The sequence below is a fragment of the Epinephelus lanceolatus genome, chromosome 10 (genome assembly GCF_041903045.1).
Source record: "Epinephelus lanceolatus isolate andai-2023 chromosome 10, ASM4190304v1, whole genome shotgun sequence".
Classification (NCBI taxonomy): Eukaryota; Metazoa; Chordata; class Actinopteri; order Perciformes; family Serranidae; genus Epinephelus; species Epinephelus lanceolatus.
This window is the reverse complement of record NC_135743.1, coordinates 5,400,843-5,428,806: the sequence shown is the minus strand read 5'-3', so window position 1 is coordinate 5,428,806 and position 27,964 is coordinate 5,400,843. Positions and strand designations below refer to the sequence as shown.

General features: G+C 42.1%; 1 protein-coding gene across 1 annotated transcript; it reads right to left on the bottom strand.

Moving 5' to 3' along the window:
• Positions 1-4,696: 4,696 nt before the first annotated feature.
• mtx1a (metaxin 1a) lies at positions 4,697-27,870 on the bottom strand. The gene is made up of 8 exons (XM_033640056.2): positions 27,746-27,870; positions 19,596-19,665; positions 17,921-18,000; positions 10,663-10,755; positions 10,379-10,561; positions 7,493-7,569; positions 7,060-7,217; positions 4,697-5,162 (listed from the first exon to the last, which is right to left on the bottom strand). The coding sequence occupies exons 1-8, from the start codon at positions 27,824-27,826 to the stop codon at positions 4,927-4,929; spliced, it is 978 nt and encodes a 325-aa protein (XP_033495947.1). The 5' UTR covers positions 27,827-27,870; the 3' UTR covers positions 4,697-4,926.
• Positions 27,871-27,964: the final 94 nt, after the last annotated feature.

Sequence of the window (27,964 nt, the reverse complement as noted above, 5' to 3'; positions counted from 1 at the left end):
TTGTAAAACAAAGAGCGAAACGTGATCTGTGTTGTGTCTGAACACAACCAGAGAGGCAGATTCTGCCTGGAGTCTCAACTCAGGGCAAAGAATCCCCCAGAGATGACTCTACAGGAAAAGTGACAGCAGGCTGAGTCTGTCATGTGTGAGCACTTCATGCAAGGATCCACTGAAAATTGTTTATTTTAACACAGGGCTGTAGCTACTATTGATCACACCCACATCATGCCTTTTTTAATGTTTTAACATTTTTGTTTTTTAGATCAGATTCCAATAATTTGTAACGTGATGTGCCAGCTGGTTTGTTACATCAAACAGACTCCATGTGATCCTGTGATCCCTTGATTCTCGTCTGATCGCATGATATCGTGAGGATCAAGCTGCTGTGCAAAGTTAAAAAAATTCACCTGTTTTAGGAAAGGAAACAAAGTAATTTAGGAGTCTGCACCAGGACTACATACCTGACACCAGCCGATTATGTCTAGAAATAAATGCATAAAAAAAAAATATAATAAATGGTTAAATTTTTGTCTCTTTTTCCTAAAATACTGAGAAATGTGTCCAGAGTTTGGTTGGGGGTGGTTAACAAATGTCTGACAATGGTGGAGCTCTGCTTGAGGAATTCTGATTCACAATCTCAGTGACCCCGGGGCTTTTGGGGCCCCTAGGGTTTGCGGCCTCGTTACCATCCGGCCCTGCTGCTGTTAGCACTCCTGATGTGAGCTGGGCGCTGTTGTCTTGTCTGTTACAGTAAAAGATGTAACCTGGGAGTGTTTTGGGGGAACAGATCCAAACTGTGATGAAATGAGTGTTTCTGCTGTGGTTCTCTCTGCAGGCCTCCTCTCACACTTTGGGACTGTTTGTTTCTGCCTCTGGAGTGTTGCCATGGAAACCTGCGTTTAACAGCAGGTGAGGGGAGGGAGGAAACTCCACCTCCACCCTTCAATGGCAGCAGTCTGACTTCTTTTTCCTCCTCCTGTCGGAGCGTGAAAGTGAAGCGTGTGTAGAGTAAAAAGAGCAGAGACAGTCTGACTGAACCAGAGTCCTCGCAGTGTTTGGGTTCAGATTGTGTTCGAGGTTCTCGGTCCAGAAGACTACGAATTCAACTCCACAAACTGCTTCCAGATCAGCTCGTTAAACCCGGCTGCTGACACACACACACACATGAACACACAGCAGGGTGAACAGGAGCCAGGGCAGATTCCTGTGTGATGGCGTCATGTGCAGCTGTAAGTCCCCGGGGTCCGGACCCGGTCAGGGCGGGTGGAGACGAGGGAGAGGGGGGGCTGAAGTCAAAAAACATGTGCATGTTGTCGTCCTCTGCTGTTTCATTGTTCTCATGTTCGTTTTTCCAGTTTATGTAAGACTCATGATGTCAGGAGTGGATTAACCCCCTACTGTACCTGATCTCCCCCCAAAGAGAAAACCTACCCAGTGCCCCCCCGCTGAACGACTACCAGCGCCACGTTTCCTGTCTGTTAGTTACTTTGTGATAATTTGATAATTGTGGTGATAATAAGTTTAAAGAAGTGAGGTTGGAACAATGTCCTGGACCAGCACCATCAATCTAAGTGAAGAAATATCTCCCCCTCCTTCCTTTACCACCACTGAGGGGCCCTTAAGTTAAGGCCCTTAACCCCAGCTGGGGCCCCCAGGCAGGTTGTCTGCTTTGTAACAATTACCAAACTTGGCGTAGAAGTGTCCCAGATTCTGCACTGGGCGTCTTACACAACACACTACACAAGATTCCTGAAGTTCCTAAATGCCCGACGCTCATTTCTGTTACTGGAATCCCTGTACTCATTTTGGTTCCCAAACGTCCTTTACTCATTTTAGTTCCTGAACAGCCCATACTCATTTTAGTTCCCAAATGCCCCTTCCTCATTTCAGTTCTCTAACACCCTGTACTCATTTTAGTTCCAAAATGCTCATACTAATTTTAGTTCCCGAATGCCCCATAGTTATTTTAGTTCCTGAACACCCCAAACTCATTTTAGTTCCCAAACACCCCTTACTCATTTTAGTTACCAAGCGTCCTACAATTATTCCCTTAATGGCCCACATTTATTATTCAGTTCCTAAATGCCCCATGCTCATCATAGTCCTGCAAAGCCCTGTACTCATTTTCGTTCCCAAACGCCCCAGTCATTTTAGTTCCTGAAAGTCTCATACTCCTTTTAGTTCCTGAACACTCCATACTAATTTTAATTCCCAATCATCCCTTTCTCATTTCAGGTCCTGAATGCCCCATATTTAAATTCCCAAATGCCCCTTCCTCATATCAGTTCCCTAACACCCTTTACTCATTTTAGTTCCCCAACACCCATTCTCATTTTAATTCCTAAACGCCCTATCGTCATTGTAGTTCCCATATGTCCATACTTATTTCAGTTCCCAAAGTCCTCGTACTCATTTTAATTACCAAGCGTCCTACAATCATTTCCTTAACAGCCCACATTCATTTAGTTCCTAATGCCTCACGCTCATTATAGTTCCTGCAATACTTTGTACTCATTGTAGTTCCCAAAAGCCCTATAGTCATTGTAGTACCTGAATGCCTCATACTCATTTTAGTCTCCAAACTCCGCGCAATCCTTATCCTGTCCAAGGCCCTGCACTTATTTTAGATACCAAAAGTCCCAGAATCATTTCCTAAATAGCCAACATTAATTTTAGTTCCCAAATTGCCCATGCTCATTTTAGTTACCATGCACCATCCTGATTTGTTGCCATCTATCTATCTATCTATCTATCTATCTATCTATCTATCTATCTATCTATCTATCTATCTACATACATACAGTCAGGTCCATAATTATTTGGACAATGATACAGTTGTTGTCATTTTGGCTCTGTACACCACCACAATGGGTTTTAAATGAAACAATCAATACCTGCTTAAAGTGCAGACTCTCAGCTTTCATTTAAGGCTTTTTTCAAAAATGTAGTATGAACCGTGTAGGAATTACAACCATTTCTTCACACAGTCCCCCGACTTTAAGGGCTCATAAGTATTTGGACAAACTAACATAATCATCAATTAAACAGTCAGTTTTAATACTTGGTTGCAAATCCTTTACAGTCAATGACTGCCTGAAGTGTTGGACACATAGGCATCATCAGATGCTGGGTTTCTTCCCTGGTGATGCTCTGCCAGCCCTTTACTGTAGCCGTCTGCACTTCCTGCTTGTGTTTTGGGTGTTTTGCCCTCAGTTTTGGCTTCAGCAAGAGAAACGCATGCTCAATTGGATTCAGGTCAGATGATATGACTTGGCCATTGCACAACATTCCACTTCTTTGCCTTAAAAATGTCTTTGGTTGCTTTTGCAGTATGCTTCAGGTCATTGTCCAACTGCACTGTGAAGCATCGTCCAATGAGTTTTGAAGCATTTGGTTGAATCTGAGCAGATAATGGTGCCCCAAACACTTCAGCTTTCATCCTGCTGCTCTTGTAAGCAAGACAAGACTTCACTAGAATAAATACAGAGGGTTTATCACAAGATGTAAACCATTGGTTAGCCTTAAAAATGGAAGGCCAGATTAGAGTTTGTCAAAAACCATCTAAAAAGCCTGTACAGTTGTGGAACAGCATACTATGGACAGATAAAACAAAGATCAACTACCAGAATGATGGGAAGACAAGAGAAGGAAGAAGGGAAGGAACTGCTCATGATCCAAAGCACACCACCTCATCAGTGAAGCATGGTGGAGGTACTGTTATGTCATGGCCATGTATGGCTGCCAGTGGAACTGGTTCTCTTGTATTTATTGATGATGTGACTGCTGACAAGAGCAGCAGGATGAAAGCTGAAGTGTTTGGGGCTACATTATCTGCTCAGATTCAACCAAATGCTTCAAAACTCATTGGACGATGCTTCACAGTGCAGATGGACATTGACCTGAAGCATACTGCAAAAGCAACCAAAGACATTTTTAAGGCAAAGAAGTGGAATGTTCTGCAATGGCCAAGTCATATCATCTGACCTGAATCCAACTGAGCATGCGTTTCTCTTGCTGAAGCCAAAACTGAGGGCAAAACACCCAAAACACAAGCAGGAAGTGCAGACAGCTGCAGTAAAGGGCTGGCAGAGCATCACCAGGGAAGAAACCCAGCATCTGGTGATGCCTATGTGTCCAACACTTCAGGCAGTCATTGACTGTAAAGGATTTGCAACCAAGTATTAAAACTGACTGTTTAATTGATGATTATGTTAGTTTGTCCAAATACTTATGAGCCCTTAAAGTTGGGGGACTGTGTGAAGAAATGGTTGTAATTCCTACATGGTTCATACTACATTTTTGAAAAAAGCCTTAAATGAAAGCTGAGAGTCTGCACTTTAAGCAGGTATTCATTGTTTCATTTAAAACCCATTGTGGTGGTGTACAGAGCCAAAATGACGACAACTGTATCACTGTCCAAATAATTATGGACCTGACTGTACATACATATAGATATGTAAAGAAAGATGTAGAAATATTGATTTATATGTACACTATTTTACAATAAACAATATTTTAATCTAGTTTTATTTTAAATATTTTATTTATTTTCAGAGAATGTCTTTAATTTAAAAAAAAAAACATAAAAACCAAATCAAAATTAATTTATTTTTAAGGAAAAAGCCAATCCATGTTTCTTCTTAAAAGATCAGTTAGTTTAAAAAAAGTTAAAAAAAAATGTAACTCACATAAAATATCCAGAGAATTATCTTTTAATTAATTTCTGTACATAAACCACCAACGTCCACTTCCTGTCCACTGAAAGGCTCCTGGATGTGTTGATGACTCTTATTTTTTTTAATAATACCGACACTTTTCTTTGGTGACAGTAAAACTCTTCAGGGTGAGATACGACTAATTACTTCCTTTAACATTTACTTCCGTCCATTAAGTCCCATGATGCCTCTGTTTGGACGCTGCATCTCCTCAGCCGTCTCCCTCGTCCTCGTCGTGAGATCCCATAGGTTGCAGGTCGGGCGGCTCCTCCAGCGCCTCCTGCTGGATGTGCTGGATGGACACAATGCCGGTCAGCAAGGCGTAGCTCAGCATGGCGCCCAGAGCCACCAGAGCTGACAGCAGCTGCTTCCTGCGCTTGTTGGGGACATTATCAAAGTCTCCGCCTTCAGAATGTGTCGTAGAGGACGTTTTCTGACTGTAGCTCTCTGAAAGACAACATGAAGGATTTCAGTGAAGCGTTTAATATTCTCATTCAAAAATTCTGGTGTTAAGGCCCTGACACTGACCAAAGTCGGGCCGTCAGTGAGCGTCTGTCGCCCTAGTTTTTGGGGTGTGTCCCGCACCGCCGGCACTTTGGTGTCGGCGGCTTTTCGGCTGATTGAGCATGTTGAATTGGCGGCGGAGCTTGTGGGTGAGAGAGATCACTCTGATTGGCTGTTCAGGTATTATTTCCTCGACCCTGTAGCGAGAGAATCTGCCTGTAGTGAAACCAGGGCTAACTGGTGCTTCCTCCTCAGGCTCCACTTCACTCAGCTGCCCGAAAGATCCACTGCTTCTTCACACTTTAACCTGAATAACAAACCCGGGCTAGCTGGGAGCGGCTGGCGGAGCGTTAGCCTCAGCATGACCGGAGGGAAGCACAGGTAGTTAGCCTCTGCTAGCCTCCCAGCTAGCCCCGGCTCTCCGTTTGGATTCAAACGGAGAGCCGGAGCTAGCTGGGAGCGGTTAGCAGAGCGTTAGCCGCAGCATGACGGAGGGACGCACAGCCAGTTAGCCTCCGCTAGTCTCTGAGCTAGCCCCGGCTCTCTGTTTGGATCCAACCGGAGCACCGAGCCCTGGTTTGTTATTCAGGTTAAAGTGGGAAGAAGCAGCGGGTTTATCAGGCAGCTGAGTGAAGTGGAGCCTGCGGAGGAAACACCGGGACCGTCTGGATGTAATAGTCCATGGAGGTGCTGCGGTGCTCGGCTGCACAGATAGGAAACCCCTCGACTGACAGGATGTACCACTCTCTCACTCCGCTCTCTCTCACGTACGCAGAACGTACGTGCTACTTGGCCGTCGGATGTAGTCCGTGTAGTGTGTTCAAATGCAACTGACACGGGGCGACGTGAGGCGACGTAACGACGCAACAGTTGGCTTTCGTCACCGCTAGTTCTTTGATGTCGGTTTGGTGTGTCCACAACTTTACCGTAAAACAGAAGCAGAATTCATATTTGCATGACAACACAAAACAATAATGCAGGTACCAGTTTTTTTATTTGTGAATTGCAGACCCCTTTACTTAGCTGGAGGCAAAACAATTCTCCACAGACATTAGCTAGCGCTAGCTAGCAAGTTCTGTTGGCTTGTTTTAGACGGCTGGTTTTGAGCCATGACTCCTTCTATTCTGGCTCCCAATAACAAAACAAGACGATAGTTTAAGACTCCAGTGTAGCCTACAGCCCTGTGGTGGAGAGTCCTGTTTTGCCTTAAGCTAACAAACTAAGGAACTAAACTTGTGACTTCGGCCCTCAAAGCCTCTACGAGTCTCATACAATGCAGTTTTGTGTCCTTGTCTTTAGCTGGGGAGGATTTCTGATTACAAAACACAAAACTGAGTCCATGTCATGGTCTCTGACATTCTGTACACAACCTCATAATGTATTGTAAACATCTGGTGTACACGCTATCGTTAGTTTACTCCACCAAATACATGCATCTATCTGGTGACTGAATATTGGGCCACTAACTTATGTCTTCTACACACTCACTAACAGCACACGGATCTGGAAGTCGGTCACCACTTGTTGTTTAGGTAGCACTCGTGATCTTTGGTTGGTAATGCCCCTGCACCGCTTGACAAGATTTTGCACTTTGCGACACTTACTTTGCCAAACTGTGTGCACACCCTTACGTACATCATCGTTTACAATCTAAAAGTGTCTATAAACACTTCATAAGCTCAGTAATCTTTTCACACAGTTTCCCCTCCTTCAAACAAACAATGAGACAATCTGTTGATACGATGTCATTCGGTGATGTCATATAAACCTCATGGAAGTAAACGATGAGAACATGTTGGAGGGAAGTTCAGCTGATCTAAAGTCAGGTGTGTGGTCTCACCTCTGCCGTCTCGGGGGAAGTAGAGCAGCAGGATGTTGCTGCAGAAGTTGCACAGGTTGTCCAGAGACTTCAGATGCTGCTGCAGTTTCCCGTTGGGCAGTTTGGACTTCAGGATGGGCGCCAGGTGACCGAACACATAGGCGTCAAGAGACGAGGGCCTGCAGAGTCACATAAGGTTCAGTTTTATATTGTTTAATGGTCTCTTTCATGAGTCACACTTTCTACAGCAATATCCAGAAACAGTTAGACGAGATATCTCTTAAATATAAAAGATGTTGAGTCAAAGACAACCTGGACATTTCATTCAAAAAGCCTCTTCAGTGAACAATCGTGTGATGATCGTTAGAGTGACATTATTGTGTGAGTCCAACTAAAACCAGACATTTAAAATACATGTTTGACCTCTTCTTCATTATAAACTGGATGAACTTACGAGTCCCCAAAGAAGAACTTGTGTGAGCCGAGTCGTTGGGAAAGCAGGTTCATGCACTCTGCAGCATCACGGTACAACTGAAAAACACAACAACATTTTAATGTTTGTCTTCAATAGAGATCTGTAGAGAGATGTAATGGTACACAGGAGTCGTGGTTCGGTGTGAATTCAGTGGAACAAACAATAATGCCGGAGGATCTGTTCCGTTTTTGTTGTTTTTTCTTTATAAACAGAGAGTAGTGCAAGTGTCAAAGAGAGACACAATCCTCCTGCTAGGGACTGAGGTAACATTTGGCCCAGTGGCAACTTTGGTAAACGTTTTTTACTTCTACTGTCTGAGACGCCCACAACAAATCAAATGAGACTGGACAATGAAAGCATAACTACGTACTGCTTTCCATGGAGAGAGGCAGCTAATCATCCCAAAACTGAGGCATGGATGGCCATGACAAGATAGCACTACTGTGGTTTTAGAAGGTTTGTGAACTACTGCTCTGTTGTGAACATCTAATTAAAATGAAAGGACTCTCTCCGTTTGTCTGTCAGTCTATCAAGTTTCTTGACAACTGTTCACCCGATTGACTTCACACTTGGCAGGTACGTTTTGCTCAGGAAGCAAGCAATACTGGAGGCCGAGCAATCAGCCTATTCCTAACAGGCAAGTATTGAATGGCACTGTACTAGTTCACAACTAATACCATGAAAATCCTGCTGCTGCGTGCTTTGTGTCAAACAAAGTGTTTTTTTTTACCCAGCTGAAAATGCCAGTCACTCCTCAGGAAACACCCAGCTGGAAGCGCTTGAGAGTGCTTTGGAGGAGCAGCATATTTTCAGATGAGAGGCTGTGAGTGTGTCTGGTTGCTATGATGAAGAATATCCTTGGAAGTAAAAATGTTGACACAAGGTAGAGTACTTGCTGTGGATGAAGGCTGAAGCACGAAGGGAGAGAGGATGGACCGCTGGTCTGTGTGGGTTCAGTATCAATTTCTCCTCCACTGTTTTTGTTGTTCAGCGATGTGATAGTTGAGCCCCTTTCCCACTGCACAAAAAAACCCACTCAGGCCTTGATCACACAGAAAGTGTTTTAGCAGCCGAAGGTGGCTTTCTGTAATTGTTTTTGATGAGAATGAAGCTTTTTGCTCGCTGTTTTTGTGTTGCTACGCGCCTTGTGTTTCTGTGCTCTAGGATCGTGACATGTTTCTGGGAGCACTCTGAACTGAGGCAGATTGTGATTTGTGATATTGGGCTTTATAGATAAAACTGATTGATTGAAATTGATTGAACTCCTTGAGTTGAAAAAGAGAGGCGGGCCTTTTGTGGTGGTCATGACAGCTAGTTTACAGTTAGTAAACAATGGAGGAGAAACTGGTGGTAGCTGTTGCTGGATACCCAGAGCTATATGATTTTAGAAACCGCAGTTACTACAATCTCAATGGAAAACAGCAGGCGTGGAGGCGAAGCTCCTGGACCAACTGGTGGTGCTCACCATGATCCACCCTCTTTTTTAGGGTCTTATGCACCCACACAGATCTCTGTTTCCCTGTGCCCAACAAACTGAGTGCTTTCTGTGTGATTGGGGCCTAACACCTGCAAACATCTGGCTTTTTTATGTAATGGGAAGGGTTACAATCAGCCTTCGTGCATCGATCCAAATATGTCTGCATCGAGTTTAAATAAGTAAGAGATGTATAAGACGATGTAACCACAGTAAAGTTTTCACAGGCCTACATGCTGCTTTTCACCGTTTACTCACCATTTACTAACACATAACTCTTATCTACTGGGTGAGGAGGAAGGAGTCTATAGCTTATTTTTTGCAGGTTTTCTTGTGTTTAATGAACCCGTGTTCACATGCTAATTTTGGTGGAAAGGGGTAATAGTCTTTGTGGTTGGTTTATTGTCCCACCCCTCCTCCACTGTGATTGGATGGCTGGGTAAAAAGTGACAGTGACAAGTGCAGCATTTACCCAAAGTTAAACATTTTTCAACTCTTATAACACCAAACATACAGCACTCAGCACAGAATTCACACCCTTAGTGTAAATATGCAGCACTCCCATTGAAAAAGAATAAAACAAATATGATAAAAAACTTTGGTGGACACACCCCCTTGATTTTGGGAATGTATCTCTTCAGAGACTAAAGGTTGGTGTGGTGGATTACTCATCCTGATGGCAGCAAAGAGAGAAAAGTCACCAAACACATGAAGAAGAATCCTCAGAACGTCATAACAATCTGTGATTCAGTAGCTGTTAACGGGACCACTTCACTGACATCATCCATCACTGGATGTTTCCTTTAACCCGATTAGTTCCACAGCTGGTTTCTGCTTCTGAAGAAGCAGCTGAAAACTGTTTCATTTTTTTTTCTGAGCTCAAAGTGTCTAAAACTAAGTCACCATGGACGGAAACATTTCAGAAAACACATCAATGCCAACTTGACTTTTTCTTCATTCCTGTAAAGTTTTCATGCTGACAGGAACAAATTGTTCTTTAACCACCTTCCTCTGACTTCTGACCTGTTTCCACACATCGTTCCATAACTGCAGTTTTCCTACAGAAACATTTTTCCTTTCACTGTAAATCGTTCCAAACCACTTCAAGGAGCCTGAACGCATGGAAACATGGAGATCCCTGAACGAGCTGGAAAAATGTTGAGCTGCTGCATGTTGATGATGTTACTGCAGCAGATTAAAGTCACATTGTTTCCGTCTCAAGAAACTCAGACAAACACAAAGGAACAAGTGCTTCTCAGACACAACGATTCACTAAGTCTCAAGACAGTTTAATTTTCAGCACTTAAATGTTTCTCAGGTCGCTGCATAAATCCAGGATGGAAACTCTTACAAACACACTTGAGAGGTGAACTTTCCTGCCGCGTCCTCACCTCCTTCTCCAGCTCCTCTCCGGCCTCCAGGCTCTCGTCTCCGCGCAACAGTCGCAGTTTTTCCAGCTGACTACGTTGCATCCGCCCTGGCAGGAAGAAGTTCAGAGGGAAAGGCATGTGCTCTGCATACCAGCGGCGAGTCACATCCACGTAGTTCTTCGGCTCGATCCAGAACGTGTAGATCTACGATGGACAAAATCCATCCTCAACATGTGCGCAGCAGAGTTTCTGTTTCTGTTAATAAATTCATGTTTCATGGACCAAAGAGTGTGTCTGTTTCTCACCAGAGCAGGTTTGAGTTTCTCCTCCAGCAGAGAGATGAAGGCCAGACTGTCAGCTCCCTCCTTGGCCGACAGATCGTAGTCTGCATTGTATTTCTGGAAAACACACATCAGATTTTTAAAACCTCCTGACACATAAACAAAACACAGCAACAGGAGAACACACAGACCTGCTGCTCCTGGTGTCACATGTTGCAGCAGGTGATCAAAACTTCTATAAAAGGTTGAATGTTCCTGAGCTGACAGAGATACCTGAGTGAAGGTGTCAGTGTTTCAAAGGAACCAGTTCACAACACATCTAAACTCAAAGTGTCTCTGCTGAAGGACAGGAGCTTCTGAAACAACGACCGTCAGCTCACTCAGTGTAGAAGTCCATAGTATAGGCAGGCAGTCCAAAAATGCATCCGAGGCACTCTGACTGTAGTTAGAAATCCTTTATTAATACATGGATAAACCAACGTGTTTAGACTAGAGGGTGAAGGTGACCCTGAACATGTTGACTGTCAGGCCAGTTGTCGTTTTTTATCTTTATATTATTTGCCCCATCCTTGAAAAGCAAGATTGTTTTTTACAACAAACTACATAGAGCCTTAACCCAGTGCAGCACTCCCTATTTTACCCTCATCAGGAGCTTCTGAAATGTTTCAGTGGACATTTAAACTGTGACGGAGCCAAAGTGCAGCTGTACATTGTGCACATTTAGTCCTATTAGACTACAAGTGTTTTGTTTGTCTTAAGGATGGCACAAGAGGAAAGGCCACAGGGTTCATTTTCTGTGAAACAAGAATGAAATCAGGACATGGAATCAAAATTAAAATTAGATTTGAGTATTTTGATGCCTCTGCACCAGTGATAGCCACAGCCGGAGGCATTATGCTTTCAGATTGTCTGTAGGCCTGTCGCAATATGCGATAAGTCGGTTAATTGCACGGTAAATTAAAAGGGAGACAGTAACTTTTCCAGCAGCGATTAAGAGCGTTCACTGCCGTGCATCGTCTGGCAGCCAGGTGAGTTGGTTCATTAGCGTAATGAACGGAGGGAAAGCTCTTGTCATCGAGTGTCTTTGTCTCTGTGGGGGAGGCGGGGCTATGGGCTACACACACACACACACACACACACACAGTGCAATCTTTGTGAGGGGGAGATGAGGCGGAGAAAAAAAAGAGAGAGTTGAGCGTAAGAGAAAGACAGGGAACTTGTTCCTGTGTGGGAGTGTTTTGGATTAAAACCAAATGACAGAGGGGACCCCAGTAATTTGGAGAGTCTATTTTTTTGTATTTACTTATTTATTTTGATATTTTTACCTGATATTTCGGACATTTAAATTTTCTTTTTTGCAGTCCTAAATATTGTTGTTAAATAAATGTTTATTTCTCTTTAAAAGGGTGTACTTGCATCATTACGCCTTTACTATCATTACATAAGTTTAAAAAATGATCTTAAAACAGCAAAATTACAACAATAATAAAAATGGTCTTAAAAGCACAATATTACGCAATATTATCGCTTGTCGCAATAATTTCTGATGCAATTAATCGCCCAGCAAAATTTGTTTTCGTGACAGGCCTAGTTGTCCGTCTGTCTGTACCATTCTCATAAACGTGGTATCTCAAGAATGCCATGAGGGAATTTTCTCGAATTTGGCACAAACATCCACTTGGACTCAACGATGATCTGATTAGATTTTGGTGGTCAAAGGTCACTGTGACCTTGCATCTGTCTCATTCTCGTAAAAGCGGTATCTCCAGAACACTTTGAGGGAATTTCTTCAAATTTGACACAAACATCCACTTAGACTGAAGAATGAACTCATTAGAATTTGGCGATAAGAGATGAAGGTCATTGTGACCTCACAAAACATGTTTTTGGCCATAATTCAAGAATTTTAATGTAGTGAGTCCTTGGGAGCTACAGGTGGTCATTTGACAGCAGACATTACAATTTAAGATCACAGGAATGTCTTTATTAATATCCTACATGTACATGAATTCAGGTCTATTTTATGAACCTTAAAATATAAGATTATTGTAGCTGAAACTAACTCTCCAGTCAGGTGCCACTGCGGAAGAAGACGGTGCAATGATATGACGTATTTAAAAGAACACAATTAAAAAAACCTCATACAAAGGAACACAATGGATGTATAATAATGGAGAGCACACACAGGACTACAGAAACAGAGTTTTGAACAATTAATATGTGCTTTTGGAGGAGTTCTGCTAACAGCCCTGTCTGCATACATGTGTGTTAAAAGTCTCCAGAGATAACAGAGAAAGCTTGCAGAGACGGGACATCATGATCGTCTTGAGGTCTTCATTTATTCACTAAATCCGTTTCCATAGCACTAATAGTCACCAGATCGCTACCTTTTACAGTACACCAACTTTTCCACCTCCCCCAAGGGTATAAACTTTTTATTGAGAGATTTCTCTGACATTTTTGGTGTTTCCACTCAGGCTTTTATTGAGCAAGTTGAAAAGTTTCACCAGGAGATGCCAGAGGAAATGTGAAATGGTCCCCAAAGTCATCAGAATTCATCCTCTGAGAAGCAGGAATCTGGTCTGTTTTTAAGATCCTCCCTGAATAAAAGTGCAGGTTGATTAAGTTCAGCTGAGAGCTGACTCAAGTTTGACTGGAAAAGAAGAATCCTCAGAAACAGAAGAAGTGTGAATTAATGGGAGTTAAATGTGAAGCCAGCAGTTTTCTCCTCTGAGCTTCTTCAGCAGCTCTCCTGTCGTTGTGGTTTCTGACCAACCTACCGCAGCGTGGAGGCACCGACCATGCTGGGTAATGTGTTCCAGCTGCCTGTTAGCTGCTGAACGCAGGCGGAGGCTCAGAGATGAAGGGAAACTGCAGCTGAAGGTCATGAAGAAAAGACTCAAACACAGAGAGTTGGGTGTTACGGACTCATCTCTCACACCTTGTTTCTTCCTCTACAAATGCAGAACAGATTTCTGAGAGAAAGACATGAACATAAAGGTCTGAACAGGTCCTGACTAACTCACAAAGCTCTGTTCAGCTCTCAGTAAGAAAACATAGAGGATGAACATGGTGACACAGATTCTGTAACGAAAATATTCTTTGGAAGTATTTACTGGATACAATCTGATGCTGCTCTACAAACTTCCCTCTAGCCACTCTGCCATGAAGACTCAAGAGATGGAGTCCTGCTGAGACGGTCATCCCTCTGAACCTCCTTTAAAGTGACTGTTGGGTTCTTCCTGGCTGAGCCTCTTCTTTCCTGGTTACTCAGAAATGCCAGACGGCCAACTCTGGGAAGAGTCCTGGTGGTTCCACAATTCTTAGATTTCACAATTAGGTCACTGTGCTCCTGGGAACACTCAAAACTTCAAACTTCTACGCCTCACCACAATTTTAATATTATTATCATCCATGGCTGGCTACCAGTAAGACAGAGATCCAAGGATATTATGTGAAAGGTTATTCTTTCAGTTTGCTCAACACAATTATCAGGCTACCTAATATGAAAACATGCATGACACAGAAACAGCTGTGTACAGAGCCACAGTCAGGTGGAATTCACTGCCAGTGTATATCAATCACAAGAATATTAAGGACTGGTTCAAAGTTTTCCATGACCTCATGACCTGAGGTTGCTGATACAAACAGCTGAAATGAGTTTTTTCCCAAGGGCGGCCAGGCTCAGCCTTAGAGTTTGGGTAAGAAACTCGGATATACAGAGGGAGCTCGGAGTAGAGTCGCTGCTCCTTGGCATCAAAAGGGGTCAGTTGAGGTGGTTCGGGCATCTGATCAGGATCTTCCTGGGCGCCTTCCGTTAGAGGTGTTCTGGGTACAATCCACTGATAGGAGGCCCCGGGGCAGACCCAGGACACACTGGCGGGATTAAGTATCTTGTCTGGCCTGCGAATGCCTCGGGGTTGGTGACTAAATATATAATTCAAGGCCAGTCGGCAAAGGTTATAAAGAGGCATATAGAATTAGTAGTTATTTGTATGAAGATAAAAATGTCAAGTCTGCTACGAGGTCTTAGGAACTGTGATTGATGTTTAATTCTGTGTTTGTTAAATGCATCACAACTTTGATTCTTTTCTTCACTTGATGTTAAAACAACAAGATGAGGCGTTTTGTTTGCTGTGTTTGTCCGTGATATTGTGTCCGTGACTGTATGTGTGTGGACCCCAGGAGGAGTAGCCAGTGCTTATGCTGGTGCTAATGGGGATCCAATAAAGAAAGAATGGCTTGAGTTCTGTCCTGACATGCAGTGTGGATTTTGGGACCTTTTATACTCAGGTGTGCGTCTTTTTAAAGTATGTTCAATCAATTCAGTTTGCCACAGGTCGACTCCAGTCAAGTCCTAGACACTTCTCAGGGATCATTAAAGCATGCAGGATACACTGACACAGCAAAGGGTCTAAATACTGATGTAAATGGTGGGACGGGAACTTAAAAGATTTTATAGATACCAATGCCATCATTGATTCTGCTTATCGGCCTGATTTTTTTTACAGATTGTCTTACTGATTCCTCATCTATTTTCTATGTGGAAAAAAGCAGGTCTACACAGGCTTTCAACCTCAACACAGCAAGACACTTCCTTTGCTCATATTCCATGAGGCATGAAATAAAGAATATTTGTACCAGAGTTTACATCAGACTTCTGGCCAGTATCACATGTGCTTGTCTTGCAGATGAAACAAATCAATGGGGAAATGATCAGTGGGAAATATGCCACATAAATAAATATATTTATTAATATTATACTAAATAGCCTATTAACATGTGATCTATAAGATATGTTGCCACGACAACTAAATTTATACTAGACCAGATTTTGGGATATTAATGACCAATAGGATCTGTTTATCCACCGGTGTCATAAAGAGTGCGCCCCTGCCTCTTCAGAGCATACGCCACATTCACGGCAGTCAAAGTTTTTCTCTTAGCGTGCTCGGTGCAGTTAGGTGATGGCATCACAGATCACGTTGTCCCAGAAAACCTTCAACAGAAGATGGTGGGTAGCAGACTTGGTGATTTATGGTGAGGCTTGGCACACAGTCCTTTTCCTCCTCTGCCTCTGCCACTAAACCTCTGATTAGTCGCTCTGTTCAACAGGCTTCACTTAGCTTATTTTCAAGTTATTCAATTTGAAGTGTTTTATTGCTGTTTAAATGTAGGCTGTTACATGTCTATTTAAAACATATGTCTGGTCATTGTTCTATATGGCCGGGATTCTGGAGTATTAACAGCTATAAAAAAAAAAAAGTCTAGCATAAACCCTGATTTGTGCTGCATTTGTTTTCATTGGTTTTCTTGGTCAAAGAAAAAATCTGCTCAGCATGCCTGCGTGGTGCTAATGTTTGTGTAACATAGCTGTAATGGATGTGCTGCTCAGTCGAGAAGCAGTGGCACCCGTGCGTACAATGTGAAACACATGACGTTCCTGGAATTTCAGCCCATATTGCGTCGAAAGATGTTTCAGCACAGTGCTGCTGTTTCTTCTGACTTGAAACGATCATTTTACAGACATTACAAACAGCTGCTGTCATCTCTCTTGGGAACTGGAGGGTAACCGGTTCAATCCCTGTACGGTGACAGTTTGCCTCTTGGGCACTGTCTAGGTGCCCTTGAGCAAGGCACTGAACCTTCAACTGCTCAGGGCGCCTTTCCAAAGCAGCCCTCTCGCTCTGAAATCTCCATTTGATGCATGTATAGGTCCTGTTTGTACATGTGAGTATTTCGGGCCTGTGTAAAAATGAATTTCCCCTCAGGGATTAATAAAGTATATCTTCTTCTTTCTTTTTCTTGAAATGAAGCTACGCTGTGGCCTGCTTCTTCCTCTACATCATGACTCCTTCTTGTAGCAGGTTTCCAGCAGTGTAGACGCACGAGTTTGATATCACTGTTCTGTAATGCGCAACTATCAGAAACTAGAATTACTGCCCGGTGGTTGTATGCCTCTCCACACCAGTCAAGTTGCACTTAAAGTTTACATCCATGTCTGTGACAACATGGATGCTGCACACACGTCTTCCCCCCGACAGCACAGAAGATACAATCAGCACAGTTTCAAAGTGGGCAAAATTAGAGTCACCAATTCAGTATCTGACCAAATGTCTCCCCTTCTGTTCCTGAGATATGACGTTGAATAATGGCCAGAAAAGTGTTTTTGCAGAACATCAATATATTCCAGTGAAGTTCACCTTTGACCTTTTGAATATAAAGTGTCATCACTTCATCCTATCAGACATCTGTGTGAAAATTTGTCATAATTAGCATCAGAATTCTTGAGTTGTATCCAAAAAACATGTTTTGTGAGGTTAAATAACCTTGACCTTTGACCTTTCACCACCAAAATCTAATCAGTTCATCGCTGAGTCCAAGTGTTTGTGAAAAATTTGAAGAAATTCCCTCAAGGCATTCTTGAGATATCATGTTTAGGAGAATAGGACGTACAGACAGATGGGCAACCTGAAAACATAATGACTTCAGCCAAAGCTATTGGCGGCGCAGAGGCATAAAAACATTCTGGCACTGATAAAAGGAACTGATGAGCTCAGAGGGACACCACTCTGATGGATCAGACTATTTGGAACTGATTCTTAATTTAACATGTTTTCATTTTGTCATTAAGGGTTACTGAGTGTAGAATAACGGACAAAAAATAATCTAAATAACGATAATGTGTGCACAACGTGAAGGGGTCCAAAAACTTTCTGAAGCCACTGTTCAGTGTTCATATTCTGTATGTAATATGTTGTCACATCCATCAGAGTTCTGCAGAGAAGAGTTCTGTAGTGGAGTTGTAGTAGTTCAGTTTACAGCTGAGCTTTATGAGAACTATCAGCTCTGTAGGAATGTGTCTCTGGCTGCAGCTTCCTGTTGTTAAATGAGTTTTTCCAGTCGGCTGCAGAGCACACACACACACACACACACACACACACACACACGACTAACTGTGTGTTCATGTGTGACATCATTTCTGCACGTACGAAACATGACATCACCACAGTCTGTGTGACTCAATTTTACTTTTAAAAAAATAACAATAGAAAATTGTGACATGTAATAATTCAGAATTATATTTTTGCCTCATCTGATCAGTTCATAAATAATATTCTGGAATCTGTCTGATCCACAGCTGAAAAGATCCATAAATATCTATAATACTAAACTGATTATTGAAATCTGATTTTTATTCATCAACAGTTTGACTAAAGGATTAACGATATACTGTGGTGTGTGTATCAGCCCTGATGCATGCTGGGAAGGAGGTGGTTACCTGTTTTCTGAGGTGGATGATGATGTCAGAGGGCCTGGACAGAGTCTCTTTCTGATTGGTCCTCAGAGTAGGAAGTGATCCTGTGAAAGAAGAAACAAACAACATGAACAACAACAACAACAACAACAACAACAAGTTTCTTCTTCAGAGGGGTATTCCAGGTAGGAGGTTCAACAAACTCTGAGTCTATCCCTGAACTCTGTGTTGATTTACTCTGAGATGGGAAACTCTGAGTATCCGGTTCCAGAACAGCTGATCTGAGTTAGTTCAGTCAACTCTGAGTATGTTCACTCTGAGTTAAGCCGACAATAAAAAGCCATCATCAATGGAGCTCCGACTCCACGATTCACCATGGCAACAGGTAAATAAAAGACAGCGCCGCAATTTTAATCCAGTGGATGTAGAGATATTAATGCATGTGTAGCAGACGGTGCACGTTTATCTTTAAAAGAAGAGCCTGAGTCAGAGCGAGGAAAGTGTAAATAAGTTAACCATAAAGTTAATAAAAAAGTTTGATTCAGCGTTGTCTGTTTAGTCATCATTTATCAGACTTACATAATTCTTAATGAAAATAAAGTGGTGGAATCTGACTGTGTATCAGGCTGTAGATACATTACATTACATTATATTAATAATACATAATAATATATTTGTTCAGATTTAATCTGATGGGGAAAACACAGGAGGCAGCAACTGAAAAATAGGAAGATTTAAAACATATAGGCTAGGCTATAGATCAGAGACATAAAGACATGACTGTAAACTCACAGTCTGACCCAGTAATAATATGTTTGGTGGTTTGCACTTGAAAAGACGTTGAGGTTAAAATACAGTAGATTTTAAAACGCTGGACATCTATTTGTATCTTGACTCAACAGCATTCAGTGACTTTATTTCAGATACAAATGTAGTAAATTTAAAGACAGTGAAATGCTGCACCATTGCTCACTCAGAAATATGAACATATAATCCCCAATATTAGGCTATAGGAATTATGTTCCATCAGTGCGACCAATGACATCAGTGATAGAAATCATTAGTCATTGATAATACGTGTCTAAAGCTTCATACCGATTTTTAAAATTTAAATAATTAGATCTACACATTATGTGCAATAAACATTTGGGAGCTGCTCTAACAGACTGACAGTCTGATCCTTGTGCACAGTGTTATAAAAAATAATAAATATAAAAAGGACAGAGGTTTGATTCTGAGCTGAGGGTGAATTCTCGCTGTGTAATATTTGAATGTAAAGACAAAAACTGATGTCCAAAGAAATGATTGATGTGCATAAATTCAGTAACTTAAGACAGTCCTGAGTAACAAACTAATATCCAGCAGGATTTAGACTGTGACAGACGGTAAATCTCGATACAAGCTTTGACACGGACTGAATGAATGAGGAAATGAAACAGCGTGTAAGAGGGAGGAGACAGAGAAAAACTCAGGGTTTATTGAAGAAAACCTGTCAGCGAGCAGGTTATGTTCACAGAGTCTGTTACCATGGTGATTGACTCAGAGTTTCAGTTTCCTCTCTTTCTGGAACGGAAAACTCAGAGTTTCCCTCATCTCAGGGTTAACTTACTCTGAGTTTTCACATAACCTGCTTTCTGGAATACCCCCCAGGTGTTTCTGAGTGAAACTAAATTTAACGTGTGTGTAGATGACATCTCACCGCTGGGACTCCTCCAGGGGTTCGACATCTTTCTGAGTTTGAGAGGAGCTCCTGCAAACTGAGCGTAGGCCTGCAGAGAGACAGACACAACCACACGTCAACGACACAACAATAACACAACAACCACACGTCAACAACACAACAATAACACAACAACCACACGTCAACTACACAACAACCACACGTCAACTACACAACAACCACACATCAACAACACAACAATAACACAGCAATCACACGTCAACTACACAACAATAACACAACAATCTTGGGCTTTATAAATAAAATTGATTGATTGATTGATTGATCAACCACACAACAACTACACAACATATCAACCACACGACAACTACACATCAACCTCACATCAACTACACAACAACTACACAACAATACGCCAACCACACATCAACTACACAACGCATCAACTACAGAACACATCAACCACACATCAACTACACAACACATAAACAAAACAACACATGAAATGCACCACTGTCGCACCACAATTGATGTTAAAGCACACCCTCTGTTGGAATGTTTCTTAAATAACATCCTCATATATTAGTTGATTATATTTTGTATTAATAATCTGAATCTGTAAAGTAACTAAATCTGTCAGGTAAATGTAGTGCAGTAAAAAGTATGATACTTTCCTCTAAGATGAAGTGCAGTAAATACCAAGTAGCATAAAATGGTAATACTAAGATAAAGTACAAGAACCTGTAAACTGTAGTTAAGTACAGTACTTAGTTACTCTCCACCACTGAGTTTAACACAGTCATGTATTAATGTTTAAAATAGACTCTCTTTGTTAGGTTTGACCAGCAAAAGTACATTCACTTCTTAAAGGTAGAAAAAACTACTATAACGACAAGTACGTATTGAATACAGTATGAAGTGTACATGCTGGAATAAATGAGTAAATGTTGGAATGACTCAGTTCTTCTGCAAATAAAAAATAAAAGCTTCATTCTGAGTCGAGAAACTCATTCAACTTTTACAACCAGAAAAAATGAGAAAGAATTTCCTCATAAATCTGCAGCCGTGAAGACGTTTGTTCCACACGGAGACACACAGCTGACTGAGGGAGAAAGTGTGTGTGTGTGTGTGTGTGTGTGTGTGTGTGTGTGTGTGCATGCGTGTGTGTGTGTGTTGGTAAAGTCAACTGAAAAAACAAATCTGCCTTTGAAAAGTTATGAATCAGCTGTTATATTGATGCTTTTATTATTTCATTCAATACTATAAATGTTAACAGAGAATAAAAGTCTATGAGTCAGACACTATATGAATTATTGACATTTCAAAAGAAGAAGAATTAAATGATTTAAACTTCCATTTAATCGATGTCCCAACAGTGTTGCATGACAGGGGAGAATTGCCAGGTGCTAGACGTTTTTTTCTGCCCACTCCACTGACTTGACTGATGTGTCTGGCATTGTGAAATCAACAGGTTATGTTCTTGGTTAACATAAAAGAAACAACCCAATCACTGCCACAGGGGGACTAATGCTGTTGTCAAGCAGTGCACCAGAACCAATAAGGAGTAATGGAGATGGAGATTATGACCAAAATAATGATTTTTTTTACCAGTATTAAGATCGTGATTATTTATTACAATTATTCATTTTCTTTAAGGACAAAATATTTTTATTGCACTTTCACATTTAAATCAAAAGGACCCTGTAGAAATCTTTGCATATAAATAGCCCCTTTTACACTGCCATTTTTTCTGCGAATGTTGGGCCGTTTTGCCGGCAAGCTGCGAGCGTTTAGACACACAGAGCCGTATTGGCGAGTTGATCCGAGGTGCCCAATATTCCACCTCGTAGGGTAGACATATTGGTGGAACCTTTTTGGTTTAAAAAGAACGAGGCGACCTTCTGCCGCGGGAGGGGCTGTTGAAGACTTGTGGGAGGAGCTGTTGATGACGCAAGTGCGAGCCACTGGCGGTGGATAAACAGGAAACAGCTGATAGCAGGAATTAGCGAGCAGCTAGTAGCAAGAGGGAAACACAAACCTGACAGACACTGTAAAGATGAGCAACTGGGGAGACAAGGAATTGCGCGCCCTCCTTGTCCTCGCAAACGAAGAGGCCATTAACCGTCAGATGACGGGGACGGTGAAGAACAGGCTGACTTACGAGAGAATCGCCGAAGGACTGACCAGCCGCGGCTTCCCTCCCACGTCACTGTTGACGTCACACGCTGAGCTACACGTTTTGTTACTTGCTCACGCCCCCCATTGCCCCGAAAAAGGTGCATTCTGTATAAACAAAAGTAGGTAGGCGGCATTTTGCTACACTCCCCGATTTTGATTTTATACTGCCGATGCTGAAAATTTGCACAATTCCTATTCGGTATCTGCCGATATCTGCTTCAAAATGAACAATAAGAATCAGCCACCATGCTTTTTATTATTTTGCCCAGTGAATGAATATTACATACATTTAAAAGTATTGTATTTCATATCTCCATCTGGTGGACCATGGAAGAATAGATACAATGGACTTTTATCCTTATAATGATATTGTACCTGTATTTCATAGAGTGCCTGTTAGCAGGAAAGCTCTTTCAGCTCTGAGCAAAGCGCCATGGCTCCATCAAAAATAGATGAAGCACGTCTGTCCGTCCTGGAAGAGGGATCCCTCCTCAGTTGCTCTTCCTGAGGTTTCTACCGTTTTTTTTCCCCGTTAAAGGGGTTTTTCCTTATCCGCTGTGAGGGTCATAAGGACAGAGGGATGTTGTATGCTGTAAAGCCCTGTGAGGCAAATTGTGATTTGTGATATTGGGCTTTATAAATAAAATTGATTGATTGATTGATCTTTATTAGCATCTGGGACATGCTGCAGCGCTTCTGCTGGAATGGAACCTTTGTAGAGTGTGAGTGTGAACAGCTAAGGTGGCCGCCTGGCGGAGAGCTGCACTCTAAGTAGAAATCAAATGCTGCTGCTGATTTCCTCTGTGCTTATTCTTAAACTTTGTGGCAGGAGACTCTTCAATGGTAGTGTCAAGCAGAAACCTGCGGGCTGAAAAATAATGCCAACAAGAAGTACCAAAAACTGCAGTTCCTCTAATGGCCACTTGAGGCTGGCTCCAGGAGCAAGTCAGTCCCCACAGACCGCCATGTTAAAGTGCCCAACTTTACAGCAGCAATAAACATGTTGCAAGCCTGGTACAAAATATGGTTTTGGTCTCTGTAGCTAATTCCAATATTCATGACAACTGTGTGGGCTGCATTTTTATATAAGTCATCCAGTTACATTTTATTAAAGCTCAAAGTCACACATATTGGAGGGCGGGCTGCTTTGAGTGACAGGCTGTCCGTCCTCAGCTTCTCCACAGCTCCACCCTCTCGTCCAAATATGGTCACCTCTGGCTCCAGAAAGCCAAGATGGTGACGGCTGAAATGCCTAACTCCAGGTTTCAAAACAGGAGTCTACAAACCAACACGACACATCACTGTGCTCTTCTATTATTTTATAAGGCCTATGGGTAGTGTATATGCTGATGGGATTGCATCACCACGTCTTTTAATCTGTTTTTCTTGACAATAGATCGTCCTCTGTGGCACTGATAACTCATTACTACCATGACTTGACCAGAAGCTCACCAAGATGTTTCTCTTCTCTATGAGTCCTGTGGTTAACCAGAACAAGCTTGAGAGTCTCGACACAGCTGTACGAGTATAAAATGTATGCGACTCATAACCTATGTGCTAAATATGAATAAAAACTGAAATGGGAAATGGCTTTCTTGAGTGTGAATGAATGTTTTCAATCAGACACAGAAACATTTCCTTCATGTTAACAGACACAAACCCGCTGTTATGCAACAGGTCCAGACTCACTCAGTCCAGCTGTGAGAGTCTAATTATAACTCTGAGAGTTTAACACACTTCCTGCTGGAGACTCAACAACAACAACAACAACAGCTAAAGGAAAAGTTCACCTCATCATCTGTCCGTCCGTCCGTCCGTCTGAAACAGAAACAGCTCCTCCATCATGATGAGGTCACTCTCACTTTCTCACTTCACCTGTCTGGGCACCTGAAGCCCCGCCTCCACTCTGTATTTTTTCCACGTAATACAGATTTATTAGGTTTGATTTACAAAGAATTACGACTATTTAAAGACCAGCATGCAGAACTGCAACAGAACAGATTTAAGAATCTCTTTAAATCGGTTTATATTCAGCACAGTGAAGCTCAAACCTCAACAAACAAACAAAAAAAAAGGATTTTAAGTACACAACACAGAGACGTTTCCAGACCAGCAGCAGACTGTGGTTCCTGCAGCACTTTGGAAAACCTGCCGGTGTGATTCCCAGCAGGCAGCGACAGTTTTCCAACCACTCCATCATTACCCAGAGTGCACTGCTGCTCTGCGCTCAGATCTCCCTCCAACACAAGCATGTTCCAATCAGGTTTAATGACTCAGCGGAGCACTGCGGCCCTCAGCAGGGTCTGCAGGCTGCATCACCCTATCCACACTGTCACCAAAGTCTCAGGACCATATCAGTCTGTCTGCAGCAGCAGCAGCAGAGCATTCTGGGTGGTCAAGCCACAACCAATGTCTCCACTTAAAGGACAATTCCGCTGTTTGTCAGCCTCATATAGAGGTGCAGTAGAAACAGCTAAAGTCGTTGATGATCACAAACAAACAGCCCTGATCCATACTCGATAATGATGTCAGTTTGGGGTAATTTTGCTTTCAATAACACAAACAATGCAATACAATACAAAGAGCAGAGGAGCAACAAACATCTGAAGCTGATAAATTACTGATCACTGTGATCAATCAACCAAAGTATGAACAGGACTAACAGCACCACAGCTGCTACATTCATCCTGCTTCTTTATTTGACATTTACAGCTACATTATTGCCTCTTGTCTGCTCTGTCTGTAATAAAATCACCTCGACTGCCTCCTGCTTCAGGCACTATGTGATGTCACTTCTGTAACATAATCAATCAGTGTGCAGAAAGACCTCAACTGAGACATATTTCTCTGAGACCAGCACACATACTGAGTGTACTAACATTTTTACATAACAGTGTAAGAAGCAACAGAGTGAGCATGTTTAAGTGTTTAGTCAGAGCAGCGTGTCAACACGTCAGCTAGACAGAAAATAAACCAGTGGATGTCGAGACAAACACAAACAGCAAAGTCAAACAGTGAGAAACAGACAGACAGCACGGTGTTTAAAGCTACTGTGGTGCCACCTGGTGGTCATATGAACAATTACATGCTACATGTCTGATCTGATTAAAACATGCAATGAAATAAACTAGAGCAGCAGCAATTAATTCACTGACAGCAACTAACTGGCAACTATTTTGATAACTGAATAATTGTTTTAGTAATTTATTTTAACCTTTGCTGGTTTCATGATTATTATATGAGAGAATATGATACTTTTCATTGTCATTCATGATAACAAACTGAACAGGATTTTTGGACGATCGGTCAGATAAAGCAAACTATTTGAAGACGTTACTAAGGATGCATGACAACACTGGCTTTAAAATGGCCTTTAAGAATCGACAAACATGCTTTTTCTTAAAAAGTCTAATAGTCATACCAAAAATTAGAAGAAAGAAAAAACATTGGTCCACAGGGGGAGCCACAGCGATCGGTCGCATTTTAGCCATTTTTAAGCATTTTTCTGTTGTTATAGCGCCACCCAGTTGCCAATTAGAGTTAAATTTCTCCACTCACCTTTAGGGATGCACCGAAATGAAAATTTGTGGCCAAAGCCGAATAATATTAAACGCTTGGCCGAATACTGAGTACCGAATACCATTGTTTAGTTTTTCATTAGTTTTTGCAGATGAACCCCCTCCAGATTAGTGTTGTCACGGTACCAAAATTGGATCCCACTGTACGATACCAATGAAAATATCATGGTTCTGAGTAGTATCACAATACCACAACGAAAATGAGACAGATGTGCCTTAAATACATCAATGATATTTCAATGGAATAAATTACTTATTGACTTATTCATACTCCAAAAACAGCATCAATAAGTGATGAACATAGGGGGGATCAAAATAAAATAAATAAATGAAATAATAATCAACCAGCCACCCTCCTCCCCTGACAAGTCCCTTCATAAGTAAAGAACAGTCGCTAAAGTGCGGTGAGGTTTGTGGGCCGTGAACGGCTCGTTTCTCCTCTGACACGTCACATACCTGTGTTCGGCTGGCTCGGCTGTTCAGGTACTTCTGGGCAGTCATGACGCCAAGAAGAGGATATTATTGGAGCCGAATTCTCTGTCGCCGGTAAGACCATGGCCGCCGTATTTGACAGGAATACATTACTGTCTGTGTCTGTGACCCCCATTCAACCCACAACCAATGGGATTCGCCTTTCGTTTCTGCTGCTGGTTGAAATCTGTAGGCTGCTCGCACAGCGTGCTGAATGATTTAAGCCTATTTTGCTCGCTCAAAACTATTTTTAGTCGCAAATGCGAGTGCGGTGACGGACGGATCGCCACACTGCCAACATTTTACTCCGCCTGTCACGGCACGCTGTTTGATTGCGTTATCAAAACACGCTGCTATTATTCAGCCTTGCTTTTAACTTATTCCACCGAATACCGAATGTGTGGTTTTTTTTGCAATATTCGGCCGAATATATTCGGTTACTGAATATTCGGTGCATCCCTAGTCACCTTGAGGCGTCCTGTTCTACATATCTACCAAGTTTAGTAAAAATCCATATGGCGGTTAGGCCTAGATAAGAAATGAGCTCTCTAGCGCCCCCATTTTGTTTGATGGGGTCAATAATGGAGGGGTCCCCTCAGATTATGTGTGGTCATATGCCTACAAAGTTGCGTGGTGATGGGTGAAACCCTTGAGATGTTATACACCTTTATGTGATGAGCCACGCCCTCCGCAATATTCATTGCCTTATAGAAGCTCAGTTTTAGTAAGTTTTCCAACTTTTGCCAAGAGGGAACTTTAGATATTGGTTCATAGATTATGTTCACCCAGTTTCATGCAGATCGCTCAAACTTCCTAGGAAGAGATCCATTTGAAGTGTTTTTCAAAAAATTCAAAATGGCGGAAAATCTATATAAGCGGAAGTTATGGGTTCTTGAGGCAAATGTGTTCCTCATGAGGAGAGGCATCTCTGTGTTTCATGTCTCTACGACATACGGGGCATGAGATATGCCCATTCAAAGTTTGCAATTTCAATCGGTTGCTATAGCACCCCCCTTTGGCCAACTGATGTAATATTGCTTCATTCACATCCTCCCATGACCCTCTACCACTGTGCCAAATTTCACATGGATTGACCAAGTCAGTGAGGAGAAAAACGTGGAGCAGACACGAAGACAGAGTTTTCGTCATTATATAGTAAGATTATTATCAAATAATAGTGTTTTTCTGACAGTGCTCGTCACAGAGGGGCTGCTAACTATGCAGATATAAAGGGCTGATTCTAAGGTATCGAAAACACTACTATTCATATTTCCAGGTGATTATACACTAAAGAAAACATAGCCTACTTGTTATATTATGTTCTATTTCTGCCAATATAGCCCCCTAAATCCTACACACTGGACCTTTAAGTATAACTATATAGGCAAAGACAGTCTTCTCTCTGATGGTCTGGTCTGCTGATATAGGTCATATAGTGGCATCAGTATTAAACTGAGACTGATTCAGAAGGTGCTTTAAAATGCATGACGGGAAAATTAAATTAAAACAAGAGTTTTTAGCTGCGCATATAGTCAAGAATCTGATGCACATATTGATATTAAGACGTGTATAGATGTAAATATATGATACTTGTGTATATTTGTGAATAATCGATTAGTCCAATCGTTGCAGCTCAAGTAACGTTTTGCACGTTGCCTGTGACATCATCACATCAAGGAGGACGTGACGTTTGAAACGGTCGATATAACTGTAAAAGAGAACAATAACTAGTTTGATCAATACAGAGTTACACTGACTATTTACCCTGAAATGACAGGTGAAACGGTTTCTGTCGGTTTACCGTTAATCTGGCGTTCACTGAGTCGTTAGCATGCTAATGCTAGCAGCAGTTACCGTGTGATTAGACCCGTGTTTCTGTGTGTGAATGACACAGAGAGGCGGCCGGTGAGCCGGTTCGGTCCGCTGTGAACGGAAACTCACCAGAACCACCAGACAGTCGATGCTGACGGACGGTAGACCCCAGTCTCCTTCCCAGCAAAACAACTCGTCGGGGGCCGCCATCTTCAGCCGGGACCGTAACCTCTCACACCGGAAGCGGAAGTTGAGTCCCGCTGCCGTTGACAACCAGAATAAAATCCATAGAGATACTTTATTAAAGTAAATTTTAATCGAGTAAAAGTAATAATTTTATTTATTTAT